The following is a 14,334-nucleotide window of genomic DNA, read 5'->3' on the forward strand; positions in this document are numbered from 1 at the left end:
TGTTTCTTTACTTAAATTTTGGTCCCAACAATTTTTCATACAGTTGCCTGTGATACCACCACCAAGTAAGCAAGGGTATGTCATGGGCTGCTCTGGAGTTATGCACAGGTGGATCTGCTCAAGAGTGTCACTTCCTAGACTGAACTTCCTAGACTGCTGCTGCCAATATCTGAAATTAATGCGTTCTGTTTAGATGCCTTCAGAACAGTGCTAGCCACTGCAGTGCAACTCTTCCGTTTTAAAATTTGAATTTTTCTAGGTGTCTCTATTTTATGATCAAACATGGCTTACAAAGACCAAATGCAACTTGGAAGGAGGTTAGCAGATACAGAGATGTATAAAACAGCAATTGCAATGCCTCATTTACCTGGGTAACAGCTAGAAAACAAATAGCATTTTACAAGTGACAAAATTAAATTTAGGGTAATGAGAAAAAAATATACATCACAATTACACATTATAGATGGAAGAATATAACAACTCCCGAGCTGAATGACATAATTTTACAATACTTTAGTTAACCCTTAAATCAAGTGCTGTTCATTATAAAGTCAGGTAATATTATTTTTAATTTTTATTTTAATTAGGAAAAGTATTTTGAAAAACAAATAATGCAATATTTCAAACATATTATAGTACATGGATTTGCATTCCACTTAACATCTGAGCACATCTATATTTTCTTTCAAGATAGCTTTCCAATAATACCCTTCTATATTAATTTCTGAACTGAAAATTGATAATGCTAAATATAAATGCAAATATTAAAACCAGAAGAATTATTTTCCTGCTTACCTCTCAACATAGATACTCTTGCTGGTTCCTAGAGCATATAAACTGGCCAATATTCTGTAACAAGAGACCTGAACATCTTCCACTAAAGAGAAGAAGAAAACTATATTTACAAAGAGATTTTTCTTTGCAATACATTCCCAAAGAATTAAAATAAATTACTTCAGATAATAACGGAATTATAAATATTAAGCTAACAAATGCAATCCACAGAAATTACCCACTAAATACAAAGTCTTTGGATGTCCAAGTGTTATACTTTTTCTCAAAATTTCCATTTACTTAAATATCATGTTAATATGTAAAATAGTAAACCTATTCCACTAGTAGATTAATTTTATTAAATTAATGGCATACCAACTCTTCACACATGACACCTTTACAAACAGAATACCTCTGTGCAAAATAAAGGCAATTCTGTTAAACAGATATTTAATTATTTTAATAACAGTTTATTTTTTTTTTCATTTAGGCACTGATAGCAGATAATAGCATGTACTTAATTTACACTTTAAACTTACAAAGGATTAAAAACAATAAATAATTATTCATTCCATACGAATACTTCACCAAAAGATGTTTTAACATTATCAAGTAATTCAGTCATAAATCTGTAAGAGTAACCTAAACAACTATTTGGAAAAATGCTTTTGTAATGCACTCTGCAGTAACAGTGCAACAAGTGTAAGTACCATCAAGAAGGACAACACTCCCATACATTCTTGCCTGAGATATCTTTTGCAGTCTCTCCTACAACGCTAATTTCATCCCTCAACATGCAATTAATGAAATATTGTGAGTAAAACAAGGTAAGACTGCATGGGCTGGGAGAGCCTACAAGATATTGTATCAAAGCTACAAGCCCGGCCCTTTATTGTACTGTGATTTGAGTTCAGATCATCTCAAGAGTTCAGTGTTTTTTACATTGTAATAGCAACCTCAGGCACATGACCCACCCATGGAGTATACTCTAACCAGTACTCTCAGGTACAAGCACCAAGTCAAGATGCTTGTACAAATAAGATAAATCTTACTCTTAACAAAATGTAGAGAGAAGTTGTGTGTAAGAAAAATTAGTCTTTCCACTGTGCTCTGGACAAAATAAATAGGCCCTATTTTAAATAATTATTCTTTCCCAGTTCATGAATTCTAAATTTGGTGTTTTACACCAGTCCAATGTATGTAGAATAGCTGATTAAGAACACCAACCTAAGTGATAAAGAATTCAAAGCTAAATATTAAATTCCCAAACATGAGATACCAGAGACCAAAAATTATACAAAGCATGAACACGTTGATGACTGAAAAAGTGGTTTATGATGAACAAATTACTTTTTCTGGATACCATCAAAGTCTCTGGAATTTTACAGAAATAGCTCAATAAAATAAGTGGATGTTTACATCTCATTACTTTCAAATCCATGAATTCAAGTCCAAATTTTTGAAGAGTTCTTTTAAGGCTACTTTAAATTATACTTTTTACACGTTCTAAAAAGAGAAAAATGTAACTCGGTATTCTGTTCCTCCAAGTACTTCTCATGGATTTTCATAACTGAGTCACAGAGTTAGCTATGCAGGGTAGGATTTCCCCCTTTAGTGCCATCTGGACAGTAATACTTCTGTGAGTTCCTGAAATATATAAAATGTAATTTTTGTTCTCAGGCTGCAAAATTTTTGGTTCGGGGGAATAAAGGACCATTGAATCCACTACAATATGAACATTTACAGAAATCCTACATCCAGACTTTCATATACACTCCCTTCTCTGGTGTCTGAATCCTTCAGGATCTCCTTCCACTTCTCCCTTTTCCCTAGAATTGTCAGAATTTAAGAAGCCACTCAGATTCCCCTCTAAACTGAACTGAGGTGCATGCATGATGGTGCAACACCATTCTTGTAGTATTTACAGATGGAGTAAGACAAAGTAACTTACACAAAATGAATTCTCACACATGAAGAAAGTCACAGTAGATATATGATAAAGTTATAAACAAAATTGATCCTTCTGACTTTGTAATCATGGACACATCTGCTTCAATATTTATTCAGAGTCCACTAAAACCTGCAGACTGTTTTTGGTCAATTGTTGCAAATGTTTGATTAAATCAATAAAAATTTTGTCAAAATGACACAGGATTTGTCCTTCTTTAATAATATTGAGAGTCTAGTAACGCTTACTGCATGACATTATAGATATTTTAATGGCATAGACATTCTGCATATATATATATATGATAATATGATACATACATATCAAATCTTCCCCAAACTGGTGCTGTCCAATATGCTCAAATAATGAAGATAGCACTGGCAGGAGAGCAACTGTGGTATAATTAATGATTTGTGTAACTCCTTTTGGCTGGTTTCTGCTGTGTGTAAACTGGCCTTGCTTAAGATTTTCCATAGTTTTCTCCAGATCCTCAGCAGCATTGTCCAAAAATGCTCTCAATGCCATCCTAACAGATTCCAGACCAGTCTTCATCACAGTCCTATTTATATCATGCAAAAAGAATGAAAAAGAATATTATGTTATACAAGCATGGAAGAAAGCTTAGTCTTGGATTATATGAAATAGATAATTGAGATCTGAAAAAAAATATTTCATCTTTTAACATTGTAAAATCTCCTCAGAGCAGAATAACTGACTGAAAACAAGTTTCACAGGTATTCTGCAGAACACAAGGATACTTTATCTGTTTTCCTGCCAAGCAAACGGTCCTTCAGAATTTATTTTCCTTCAGAGAGGAAAAAACCCAAAAACTACAGAACAAAAATAAGAATTACTAAGTCTGTGATTTCTGACTCTAGAAAGAGAAGAACTGTCTCAAGATAGAAAGTCAGAAAATCTTCCTAATTAAAGCAGTTACATTTTTATCTCCAGAACAATGGCATGAGAAAGGAATTAGTAAAAACAACCATATATGATAAAATCAAATGAATCAATCAATAAATGCATTTATTATGTAACTATAGCACAACTGATCAACAATGTAAAGATGCAATCCAGGAGAATTTTTACCTTATATGATTAACTAGCTCAATTACAAAGATCCTTTGTTTAAAGAAAGTAACTGTTTAGGCATGTGTGAAATAAATTGAGGTGATGCTCTTTTGTAAATTCAGAAGCAGTCCAGTTCTTTTAGTCTGATTGTTTATTTTAAAGAGTGGATATATACAGTTTCAAGAGCAATATCTTTAAACTTCCATGTTACCTCCATTAATTCCTTAAGCTCCATCTGGAGCTATTTTCACATTTCTACCCAGAGCTGAATTAGTGAACTTCACTTGTGTCTGTATTCTGTCTCCGTGACTGCATGGACCATGGAAAATTTAAGACAAAAAACCCAAGATATTGCAAAGTAAAGGCATACCATGCAAGAGCTGAGCCATATTAATGGCCATGATCATGACTCTACCCTCTAGCAAGTGGAATATAAAACTTGTCCATAAAAGCAACTGCTAAGATATTGAGAAAGAGAACTATACGCACATAATACAGACAATTGTTTTGAGATTTTATGCAAAGTGAAAATATTTTCCTTAAAATTTCCATGGAGGCAGTTTAAGATATATTTTTTTGTTTAAAAATGCAAAAATCTAAAAATCAACTCTCAGCAGAGATGGCTGACTTTACAGGAAATGAAAAGCAACTCATTACTCTCCAATATATCAATGTTGTCTCATCCATAAACCTCACAATAATAGCTCAAGTAGCTCAATTTAACATAAAAGTAGCACTGAATTCTAGGCAAAGGGTTTGGCCTTTTTTCAAATTAGAACCTGAATTAATTTTGCAAAGAAGACACTCAATGAGACAGATTTACTGTGCATTTAACTCCTGAATTTTTTGATTAAACAATGTAAGGAAAATAATAAAATATTTCTAACTTTATTTTGGTTTTGAGAAAGTCACATGATTAAAACTACACAAAGTAACAGTCAGAAGTTTCTGGACACCACTGATCCATAATGAAATTTAAAGTGTAACCTATAAATACTGTTCTGTCAAATCCTAGTAATTGACCTGTTTTGCAATGGGAATTCTTTTCAGCACTGTAACTTCTCAAGCGTTGAAATTTTGTTGCCTTACACAGGTGGCCCAAATGTAACTGAAAATTACTCTGTTCCATGATTTTTCTTGTACTTTAGAAAATATAATCAGTGTTACCTTGCATCCAAAGTCTGTCCCAGTATGTGAAGACAGTTGACTATTGATGTTGCATCATTTCCTAGAGAGGGAGGAAAATTATCCACCAATTAAGCTGAGCATAGCGTGTAAATTATTGACACACTGCTAACTCTACCCTGGATTTAATGAAAGAATAAATGACATAGCAGAAGAGCAACTGAACTTCTGCATCATTTCATGTTAAAGAACATGCAGTTTTTTGTCTTAGCCTTGTTTACACAAATGCAGTAACTAGAGGCAGGAAAGCATCTCATAAAATAGCTGAGGCAGTCAAGATGGAAGCACTTAAACGTGGGGTTAATCAGAGCTGCAGTGTATTTTCTGGTTTCCATTTGAGTTCTCTAAGTTTTGCTTTAATTAATTAAAGTTTATCTGATAATTTATCTTCCCCCCTCTCTCAGTAACATAAAAGCAGTTAACTTTCCAAAGTTGCTATTGCAACTTCCTGATATTACAGGAAAAGAACACTTATAAAAAAATGTCATTAACAAAGTTCATTCCCTGAAGTTCCCCCTAGTCTGCAGTTATTTATAGCCTAATTGGATCCACATAAATAAGAGTCCCTGACATAATACACATATTCTGTAATTTTTTTCCCATTTAGGTATGTAAAAAGAGGAATTACATACAAGAAGCCTTCTATACATATGTACATCCCAAAATGCAGCATGTACAAGCCTCTGTCCTCTAAGAACACTTTTAGATGTATATTATACAAATTTGAACCACATTTGGGCCTATTTTAAAAGTTACTTTCTAAAATGAAATGATGCAAAAATAAAACTGTCTTTCCTTGCTTTTCTTTAAATTTTCTTGGGAAAAAAAAGTAGAAACAAATTGAATGTTTAAGAAAGATTTCTGAAAATATTTCTATCTGCACACAGTGCTACAGCATACTGTATTTTCTCACTCATGGTTATTTCTTAAAAATACAAGCAAACATTCAAGTAAAATTAGTAATTGTTTCAGTGAACTAGATATTGTAAAAGATTAAGTGCAAGGAAGATGTGGGAGGTTCATTGCAGCACTGAGAAAGTTGTTCTGTGGTACCAAAATTAGGAAATACCATTATTTGTGTTCATTCCTGTTCATCCACAGCAGATTAAAAAAACCTGGACCATAACTTCCACAGCTGCCTCAGCCAGGCAGCCTCACCTTTTTTCACTGGCACGTGTGATCATGCAATGGTACAGCAAGCAGATAAGAAAGCTGAGGCGACCCAAAAAACCTACCAAAAATCACCCCTAAAGACTAAGGTTTTTTGTCAGATCAAACTTTTTTCCTTACTATTTTGATGCTTTGGTGATAGGAACGCCCGTGCTGATGAAGAGAGTGCAAAACAGTGCTAAGACAGCAAGTATGGAAGTACTCAAAGTACACCAGACTCTGTGTTAGACCATCACAGAATCATGGAATGGCCTGGGTTGGAAGAGACCTTAAAGATCATCTAGGTCCAACATCCTGCTGGGGGCAGGGACATCTTCTACTAGACAAGGCTTGCTCAAGGCCCCATCCAACCCAGCCTGAACACTTCCAGGGATGGGGCAGCCACAAATTCTCAGGAACTTGCTCCAGAATAGAACAGCTTACTAGAAATTTAAACAATCAAGCTACTTAAATTTGAGAAAATATAAATTAATATGCTCAATTCACCAAAATTATTCACCAAAATCTTTCCATTTCTACCCAGTAATACTAATGAAAATAAATCAATACAGCTTTCCTCATGTACAGCCACAGCTCTCAAACTGTGAATTATTGCAGTCAAAATCTACTTTCACATTGTAAACAAATAATAATTCTATGTTGAATGATAATTCCATAAACTTAATGACACTCTCAGATATCAAATTTGACTATTTAACTTCATTCTGTAAGACATGCATGCTTAATTTACCATTTTAACAAACTACTATATACATCTTAAGCTACATGACTTTCACTAATGATTTTCAGAAATGCAGTTTTATATTCAGAAGTATCATTCATATTCACAGTAATACAAAGTACCTATACAGCAAAACCATATAGAATTTTGATATTTGTTATAGAAAACTCCACACTACCCATAAAAGTTATTATTGAGCAACACTTGCTCACAGAAGATGCCTTCAAATTGCACAAATAACTTTCTAGGCCCCAGGTGTGCTCAGTTATGAGCACTTTCTCCTCTCCTGCACAAAGTCTTTGTCTTTGCTGGATTAAGTGCAACTCTCTTAATCAGATTTTCTCATATCATGCAATTCCCTTGCAGGGGAAGGCAAAATATAAGGTGACTTTGACTTGAGATATTAAGTCCATAGTAAACAACCCAATCATGCTCCATAGTCTCACGATGACCTTGTCACAGTTAATGCCAAAACTACTGTGTTGGCATAAAGATTTTATAATCTGTTGTTACTGTAGTCTGGGAATAGAGTTAAAAAACAAACTGTAGCTATCACAAATAATCAGCTGATCCCATCTGACTTATCTCCTAGCATTTGAACCCAGCCAAACAACAAGAAATTAGCAAGCTGAGAAATTGCATAGAAAAGATTTTTCTTTAGTACTGAAGAAAGTTATATTGACTTAGGTATTTAATTTCAACCATGACTCATTTTAGAAAAAAAAATCTGAAAACCAAATGCACAAATAAGAAAAAAGATTTCCAAAATTTTAATATTATAACTGAGCTAGTTCATTCTTTGAAGAAACAACCTAGGGCATAAATCAGAGCTTATGTGTAGGTTTGTGACATATTCCACCCTCCAGAAAAAGATGCAGCAATGCCACACAGCTGCAGAAATAACTCCATTCCTCCTAAGATCTTTTGGCTTTATAGGCAAATCCACTCAGTTCCTCCCAAAATATTTAAAAGCAATTATGCTAAAAAATCTTCCAATCTTTCTTCTTAGCTTAACGGTTTTCATAATGGTTTGTAAAATTTTAAACACCACACTGCCACAGCAAGTCAGTTCTTTCCCTTCAAATTGAATGAAATATGCCGGAATTGAGTTAGGTGCATGTTAACACAATCAAATTCTAATTCACTAGATAATTACCCAATTAGATATGTTCATGGATGCTGAAGTTTGCACTGCATCCATCATTGACGCCATGTATGCATAGGATGTACTATTCCAGCTCTCCTAGCACCACGGCATAAGAGAAAATTGCAAAGAAAATGTGCCATACATTGCATATAATGTATACACTTGATACAGACTTCAGATTGACTTCAATTCAGTGATTTTCACATGGCATAAGACAAACACCAAGCTCCTGCCGAGGTCACATAATACCAGAAAGAGGGTACACATGCGTATGTGGAGTCAAGCACATCTGAGAATATTCAAGAATTCCACAGAACATAACTAAGCACTTCAGCCCACTTCTAATTTTCCTTAATGACTTTCCAATAAAAATGTGCAGTTTTGACTGCCAAATGTTTTTCCCAAATTATTCAGAATAACATTACAAATCAGTAATTTTAATTTACTCATCAAAATGCTTTGATATGATAATGAAACCCAAATATTAGTTAAGACACAGAGAAAACTAAAAAACCCCAATCACATCCCCCAAACTGAAAACTACAAAAGCTTTTTATTCCATCTAAATAATCTTTGATCTACCAGTCTAAACAATCGGTGGTCTGTGTAGACCATGCATTTCAGCCATGCAACATGCAACAAAGCAGCACTTAACACAATGCAAAAATGGCAAAGAAAACCAAGTGATGGCCATGCTAGTATTTGTCAAGGGTCTCCTTACCAAACAGTGAAATCCTATGCCTGACAAGAACTCCAAGTTTGCAGAACAGGCTGAAGACAAAAGAAAAATAAAAGAGAAGAGAAGGGAAAAGGAAAAAAATAAGGGAGGGAAGAGGGGAAAGAAAGAAAAAATAACAGCTGATATATGAGCAGGAAAAGCAACATGATGTCACGCAGAAAGAATCAATTGTCTGAGCAGAATGTGGGACAGAATACTAAAGAAAGAATTTTCAAGTGCATATCCTTAACAAACATGGTTAAATAAGCACATATTATAATTAAAAAAAAAAACAAATAAAAAAATTAAAAGCAAAGCTAATTAATATAAAAGCGTTCTATACAATAACCCACAAGGAAATAACCATCAAAGCTTTAAAAAGTAAAATGTGTTCATTGTGCTACACAGGATACCACTAACAATTTGAAAACACAAGGCAACGGAATCAAATTAAGTGAGGTGTGTGATGGCAGATGCTTAACTAGTTCAATTAGGATTTTGTAAACTTGAACACAGCAAGAATTTTTCTTCAAATAAGTTTGGTTTTTTTTAATATCACCTCTTAAATGGTTTTAAACAATATGATCAATGATTTTGTTTTGCATGTTTGAACTACTTCCTGTGCTGATAAACAGCACACCATTGAGAAAAAAGAAGAGTGAATTTTTCTGTTAATTCATAGAAGCAGGAGCAAACTACCCTACCCAAATTGACCTGGGCTCCAGATTGAAGTTGGAATTATATCAATCTTCATGATCTGGTTTGGTACGAGAATTTTTACCAGGAATATCCATTTTTGTGGTATTATTTTATGCTGCAATCCCTTTCATCTGCTATAAATGACATGAACAATGTCATGTCATTTTATTAAGCTACATAATTAATAGGCATACTAGCTATTTATTAGCCTCTGATTTAAAAGCAAAAGATACAATAAGCATGTCTGCACAGCCTATGGATGAGATCTGAACATGTTGTTCCATTGACAGACAAGAGCATGCTGTCAAATGGAAACATTTATGTCCAGAATCACAACAGCCAGATTAAAGTGGGATTGAATCCAGCTAATTAGCCAATGCACAGTGATCCACTCTAGCAACAGCAACTGCTCTGTTTTAGAAATGAGCCTGCTTGGTACATGTTCGGGGATCTCAGTTCACTTTTTATTCCATGATGCAGACATAGACTATATATTGTTTCATGAGGACCTTGAATCACCAAGTCCAACAGGAAAAGATGTAGAGAAGCATGTTAGCGTCATATAGATTTTGTGTCCATTCTGGAAAAGACATAAATAGTTCACCACTCTGTCTTATGTTCTGACAGACAAATGTTACTCAACTGACTGTACCATTCAGCAGATGCTATGCTTTCACAAAGTGAGACTGAAACTATCATCTACAGTGTCTTTAGTTGAGGCCAAATAAATAAATACATAAATCCAAATTTCCAATACCCAGATTGATATTCAGAACCAATTTCATACAACTACAGTAGTTAGATTGTAATTTGGTCTACTGGATGAGAAATTCGAAAAACCCAATCATGAAGAGGTTGGTTACAAATACAACAGCATATAATGCCACCACATTTCAGGAAGAAGTCTGACTCATATTTGTCAGCAAAATAGATCTGGATTAACTGCATTTTCTGAATATGGAATGGTTGTTGCATATGCCAAGACTTTCACTACATTATCAATATCCAAAATTATACTCTTCCACAGCTTAATGAATGCAAGTTTATCGCCACTGGAGAAGGAAAGCAGCCAGGAGCTGCCCTTAGCTTAAAACAAATTCTGTGTAGGAGGTGCACTCAATGGAATTAGCTATTACTCATCCAAGATTTCCCTGCATCTATTTTCTTCTGCTTGGCTGACACATCTGGATAGCACATAACCCAATCAAGTATGGCAGCAGCTCTGATCTTTTTGCAGGACTGTAAGTTCTGGAATCTCACACAGCTACAGAGCATATGTGTATAAATCCTGGATCTCTATGCAGCAGGTATGCTGATATAGCTGACATTTTCCAGAAGTAGGGAGTTTATTGGCATGACTTAACATCTGTAAAAATACCGTTATCCAGGACATTACAGACAGAAAATTAGCAGCTCATAAGACTGGAAAATTATTTATATGCATGCATTTTGATAAAGTTTTTAAATCCCTTGAAGAACAGCATTGAGATAAGCTGCCAGTTCAGATTAGTCCATGAGGTGATGCAAAGTCAATACAGCCATTACTTACTTGAGCTTAATATTGTGATAAAAACTTCACTCAGCATTCACACAATCTTGCAAGCCCTGCATGTCTGAATGACCACCAACTGGCTGTCAGCCTCAAAATGCAGCAATTCAATATTGCATGGGTCATGCCCAAGAACAGCCAAGAAGGGAACCATCATACATGCCCATGTTACAGGTACTCAAGAGAACCTGTGTGAAGCTTGTAATCTACCTTACTAAATGGGAAATGTGGGTTTCAATTCAATCAGAAGTGAAATAAAATTAAAACATCTTGGAGAGATGGTCTGCAAAAAAGAGTAACTTCAGAGAAAGAATCAAATATTTCTGTGAAAGTACTACTCATTACTATTTATAAAACTATAGAGCAGAAAGAATGCAACTCCCTTATTTTTATGATGGACATTAACAATGATACTTATTGAAATTCAGCTACAAATAAGTTTGGCTTATAAATGTAACATAAAATTTTGCAGGAATAATGATTTCAGTATATATCTATTTCTAACAGTTAGAAATATCAGAAAACTGATACATAACTGTATAGCCTGTGCCAGAGACTGTGCAAGTGTTTTGCTGTTGAATATAAGGATAAATTGAAGTTCCCTGCATGCTAAAATCATCACCTTTTAAACAGCATATAATAACTCTGTACTCCTCTCCATTTTATAAAATGAATTTTCCTAATGGGAAATTAAAGCTAAAAATGCTTAATTTGTGTGTACATAAAAATATCTCTGTGCCTCCCACTTCTCACTTGCCCACATTCAACTGCTGCTCTTTAAAGACCAACACACCTATGCATAGACATAAATATTATTTTAAGCTTTACCTTGTCACCATTTCTTTCTCTTTATTAGAGGCATGACCTCCACTGCTGAGAGGCCTACTTGCTGAAGATAAGAAATACAGGCGATGATTTTTAAAATACTGATCAATCAAAGGGAGCACAACCTGAAATTAAATCAGAAAGAGTGGTTATCTCAGGACTTTCTTTACTATGTTCTGTATTATACTTTGTAGGTCACAACTAAAGACAGGAGATTTCAAACAGTTTTTCTGTCTTAAAACTTCTGTCTGTTTGGATTTTTTCTTTAACAGCTATTTCTCTGAATTTATTTAATATTCAAGGCACTTAATACATCACCAAGTAAGGCAGCAGAAAAAAAAAATTACATTATCACTGGGACCTATCTGTGGGGGTTTTTAGGAGGAGTACAAGGCAGAAAGTATAATTTAATTTTATCTCACAATTTAACATTTTTCCTATAACACAAAACCAAATACAACTATTGCTTTTTGGTCCTTTTAATGCAGGTTTAAAAAATTTCACCTACAACTGTCAGCATGCTAACAGCACTTATTTCTAGATTTTTCAAAATAATATCACTTACTAAGGGCTTGTGCCACAGAAGTTTTTCTGTTTACTTTCTGTGGTGATTATTACTCAGTGCCCACTACAGGTGTCAGACAGCAGCTGATGCAAAATAAATGGCCAAAAAGAAAATATGAAATAGCTTCCCTTTTGGAGCATGGTTCACAAGAGAGCGAGATGCTAGCTTCTGAGTCAATCAGCCTGACAAATAATACCACATGGAAATACTCTAAGGCATAGAAATAACAACTTACTGTTGTTACAATGACACCAGAGATAGAAAATGCTGCAAACAGTCACCTTTTCCTACTCACTAATGAATTCAAAAGGCATTTTGAATAGGTAAATATCATACAAGATTTTATGTGTGAAAGGCAACGGCAGATTTTCTTTGTTTATAATGTGCAAAATTGTGACAGAAAAGGGAGAATTATGCTGAGAGGAATTTCATGGCTATCAAGAGGAAGGGGAAGTGAAAAGTGTGAAGTCCTGCACCTAGGGACGAATGAGTTCAGTCACCAGGATACACTGAGGGCTAATCAGCTGAAAAGCAGTTTTTCAAAGAAGGACCAGGGGATCCTCAGTGGATAGCAAACAGACCATGGGCCAAAAATGAAATCTTATTGCAAAGGCAGCCAACAGCAGCGTGGATTGAACTAGAGAGAGTGCTTGTCAGAGAGTCCAGGGAGAGGGTTCTTCCACTCAACTCTGGTGAGAGCACATCTCAAGTGTTTTGTCTGGTTCTGGGCTCCCAAGTACAAGAGAAATATTGACATACTGGAGAGAGTCCAGCAAAGGGTCACAAAACTATTAAGGAACTAGAGGATCTTTCAAACGACAAGAGAATGAGGAAGGTGGGACCCTAACCTGGAGAAGAGAAGGCTCAGGGATAATCTCATCCATGTGTGTAAATATCTGAAGAGAGCAGGTAAAGAAGATGGACCCAAGCTCTTTTCAACTGTGACAGGACCACAGTCAATTGGCACAAACTGAAACATGGTAGGTTCTCACAGACCATCAGGAAACAAGTTTTTTCTGTCAGGGTGACTGAGCACTGGCACAGGTCAAGCAGAGAGACTGTGGAGTCTCTACCCTTGGACATATTCAAAAGATGTCTGGACATGGCTCTCTGAAAGTGCTAAGTAAAGGGTCCTTCCAACCTCTGCCATTGTTTGACTCCGTGATGGAGACAACAACACGGTTTTAAAACAAGAGAAATAACTACCATGGCACTGAGAGATACACAGCCGTGTTAATTCCAATAACTATTGCTCACATTAACCCACCTGAATATCGTAAAAGAGAAAAATCTTCAAAATTAGACTAAGCCAGAAAACAGAAAATGTAGGGAGCTTCTGAATAACATCATGTGAGTAGCTGCATATCATGGAGCAGGAAATAATGAGAATAAAAAATATAGTCTTGTAATCTTCCTACATCTATATTTCATCCCACATTGTTTTCAAGCTATTTTTATTACTGCTGTTTTTAATTAATAAAAGAATGAATTTAACACAGAAAAACACCACTATAACAATAACAGTTACTAAAAAATATGTTCTCACTTCTGTTAATCACTATGTTGACAAAGAATAAGCAAAAATATACTGTACTTTGGCAAAAAACTTGATTTCTTGTTCATATGGGAATTGCTCTCCTTTGCCTCTGCTGCCACCATCTGCAGAGAGAAGAAATATAAGTTTCTTGTTATTTATCGTAATTACAGTCTACCCCGCATTTTTCTTAGGAAATGTACACTATAAACAAATAATACTGGTCATCCTTAGATGTAGATTTAAGGTACTTCAAAGAGTATAGGCATTAGTTAAAGTGGCATTTTATGACTACCTCATTAGAGGAAAAGTAACAGCAAATAAAATGTATAAAGAATAACTGCCCAAACCTTCATAAAAGTGTAGGCATCTCACAGTACAAAGAGATATGGATGTTTTTGTGAGATAAAATTCTGGTGCTGTGTTTA

The 14,334-nt window shown here is 34.8% G+C and overlaps 1 protein-coding gene across 15 annotated transcripts in view; it reads right to left on the reverse strand.

Moving 5' to 3' along the window:
• RYR2 (ryanodine receptor 2) overlaps positions 1–14,334 on the reverse strand; it is a 383,167-nt gene that overhangs the window by 77,825 nt on the left and 291,008 nt on the right. For all 15 annotated transcript variants that reach the window (XR_010439574.1, XR_010439573.1, XM_064708448.1 and 12 more), the window contains 6 exons: positions 13,967–14,031; positions 11,811–11,932; positions 8,738–8,787; positions 4,961–5,021; positions 3,043–3,281; positions 796–877 (listed from right to left, as the gene is read on the reverse strand). Coding sequence is in view for 13 of the 15 variants with exons in the window: in XM_064708448.1 (XP_064564518.1) it covers positions 796–877; positions 3,043–3,281; positions 4,961–5,021; positions 8,738–8,787; positions 11,811–11,932; positions 13,967–14,031 (619 nt within the window). In the remaining 2 variants the exon portion in view is untranslated. The remainder of the gene's footprint in view (positions 1–795; positions 878–3,042; positions 3,282–4,960; positions 5,022–8,737; positions 8,788–11,810; positions 11,933–13,966; positions 14,032–14,334) is intronic.

This window comes from Zonotrichia leucophrys, chromosome 3, assembly GCF_028769735.1.
Source record: "Zonotrichia leucophrys gambelii isolate GWCS_2022_RI chromosome 3, RI_Zleu_2.0, whole genome shotgun sequence".
Classification (NCBI taxonomy): Eukaryota; Metazoa; Chordata; class Aves; order Passeriformes; family Passerellidae; genus Zonotrichia; species Zonotrichia leucophrys.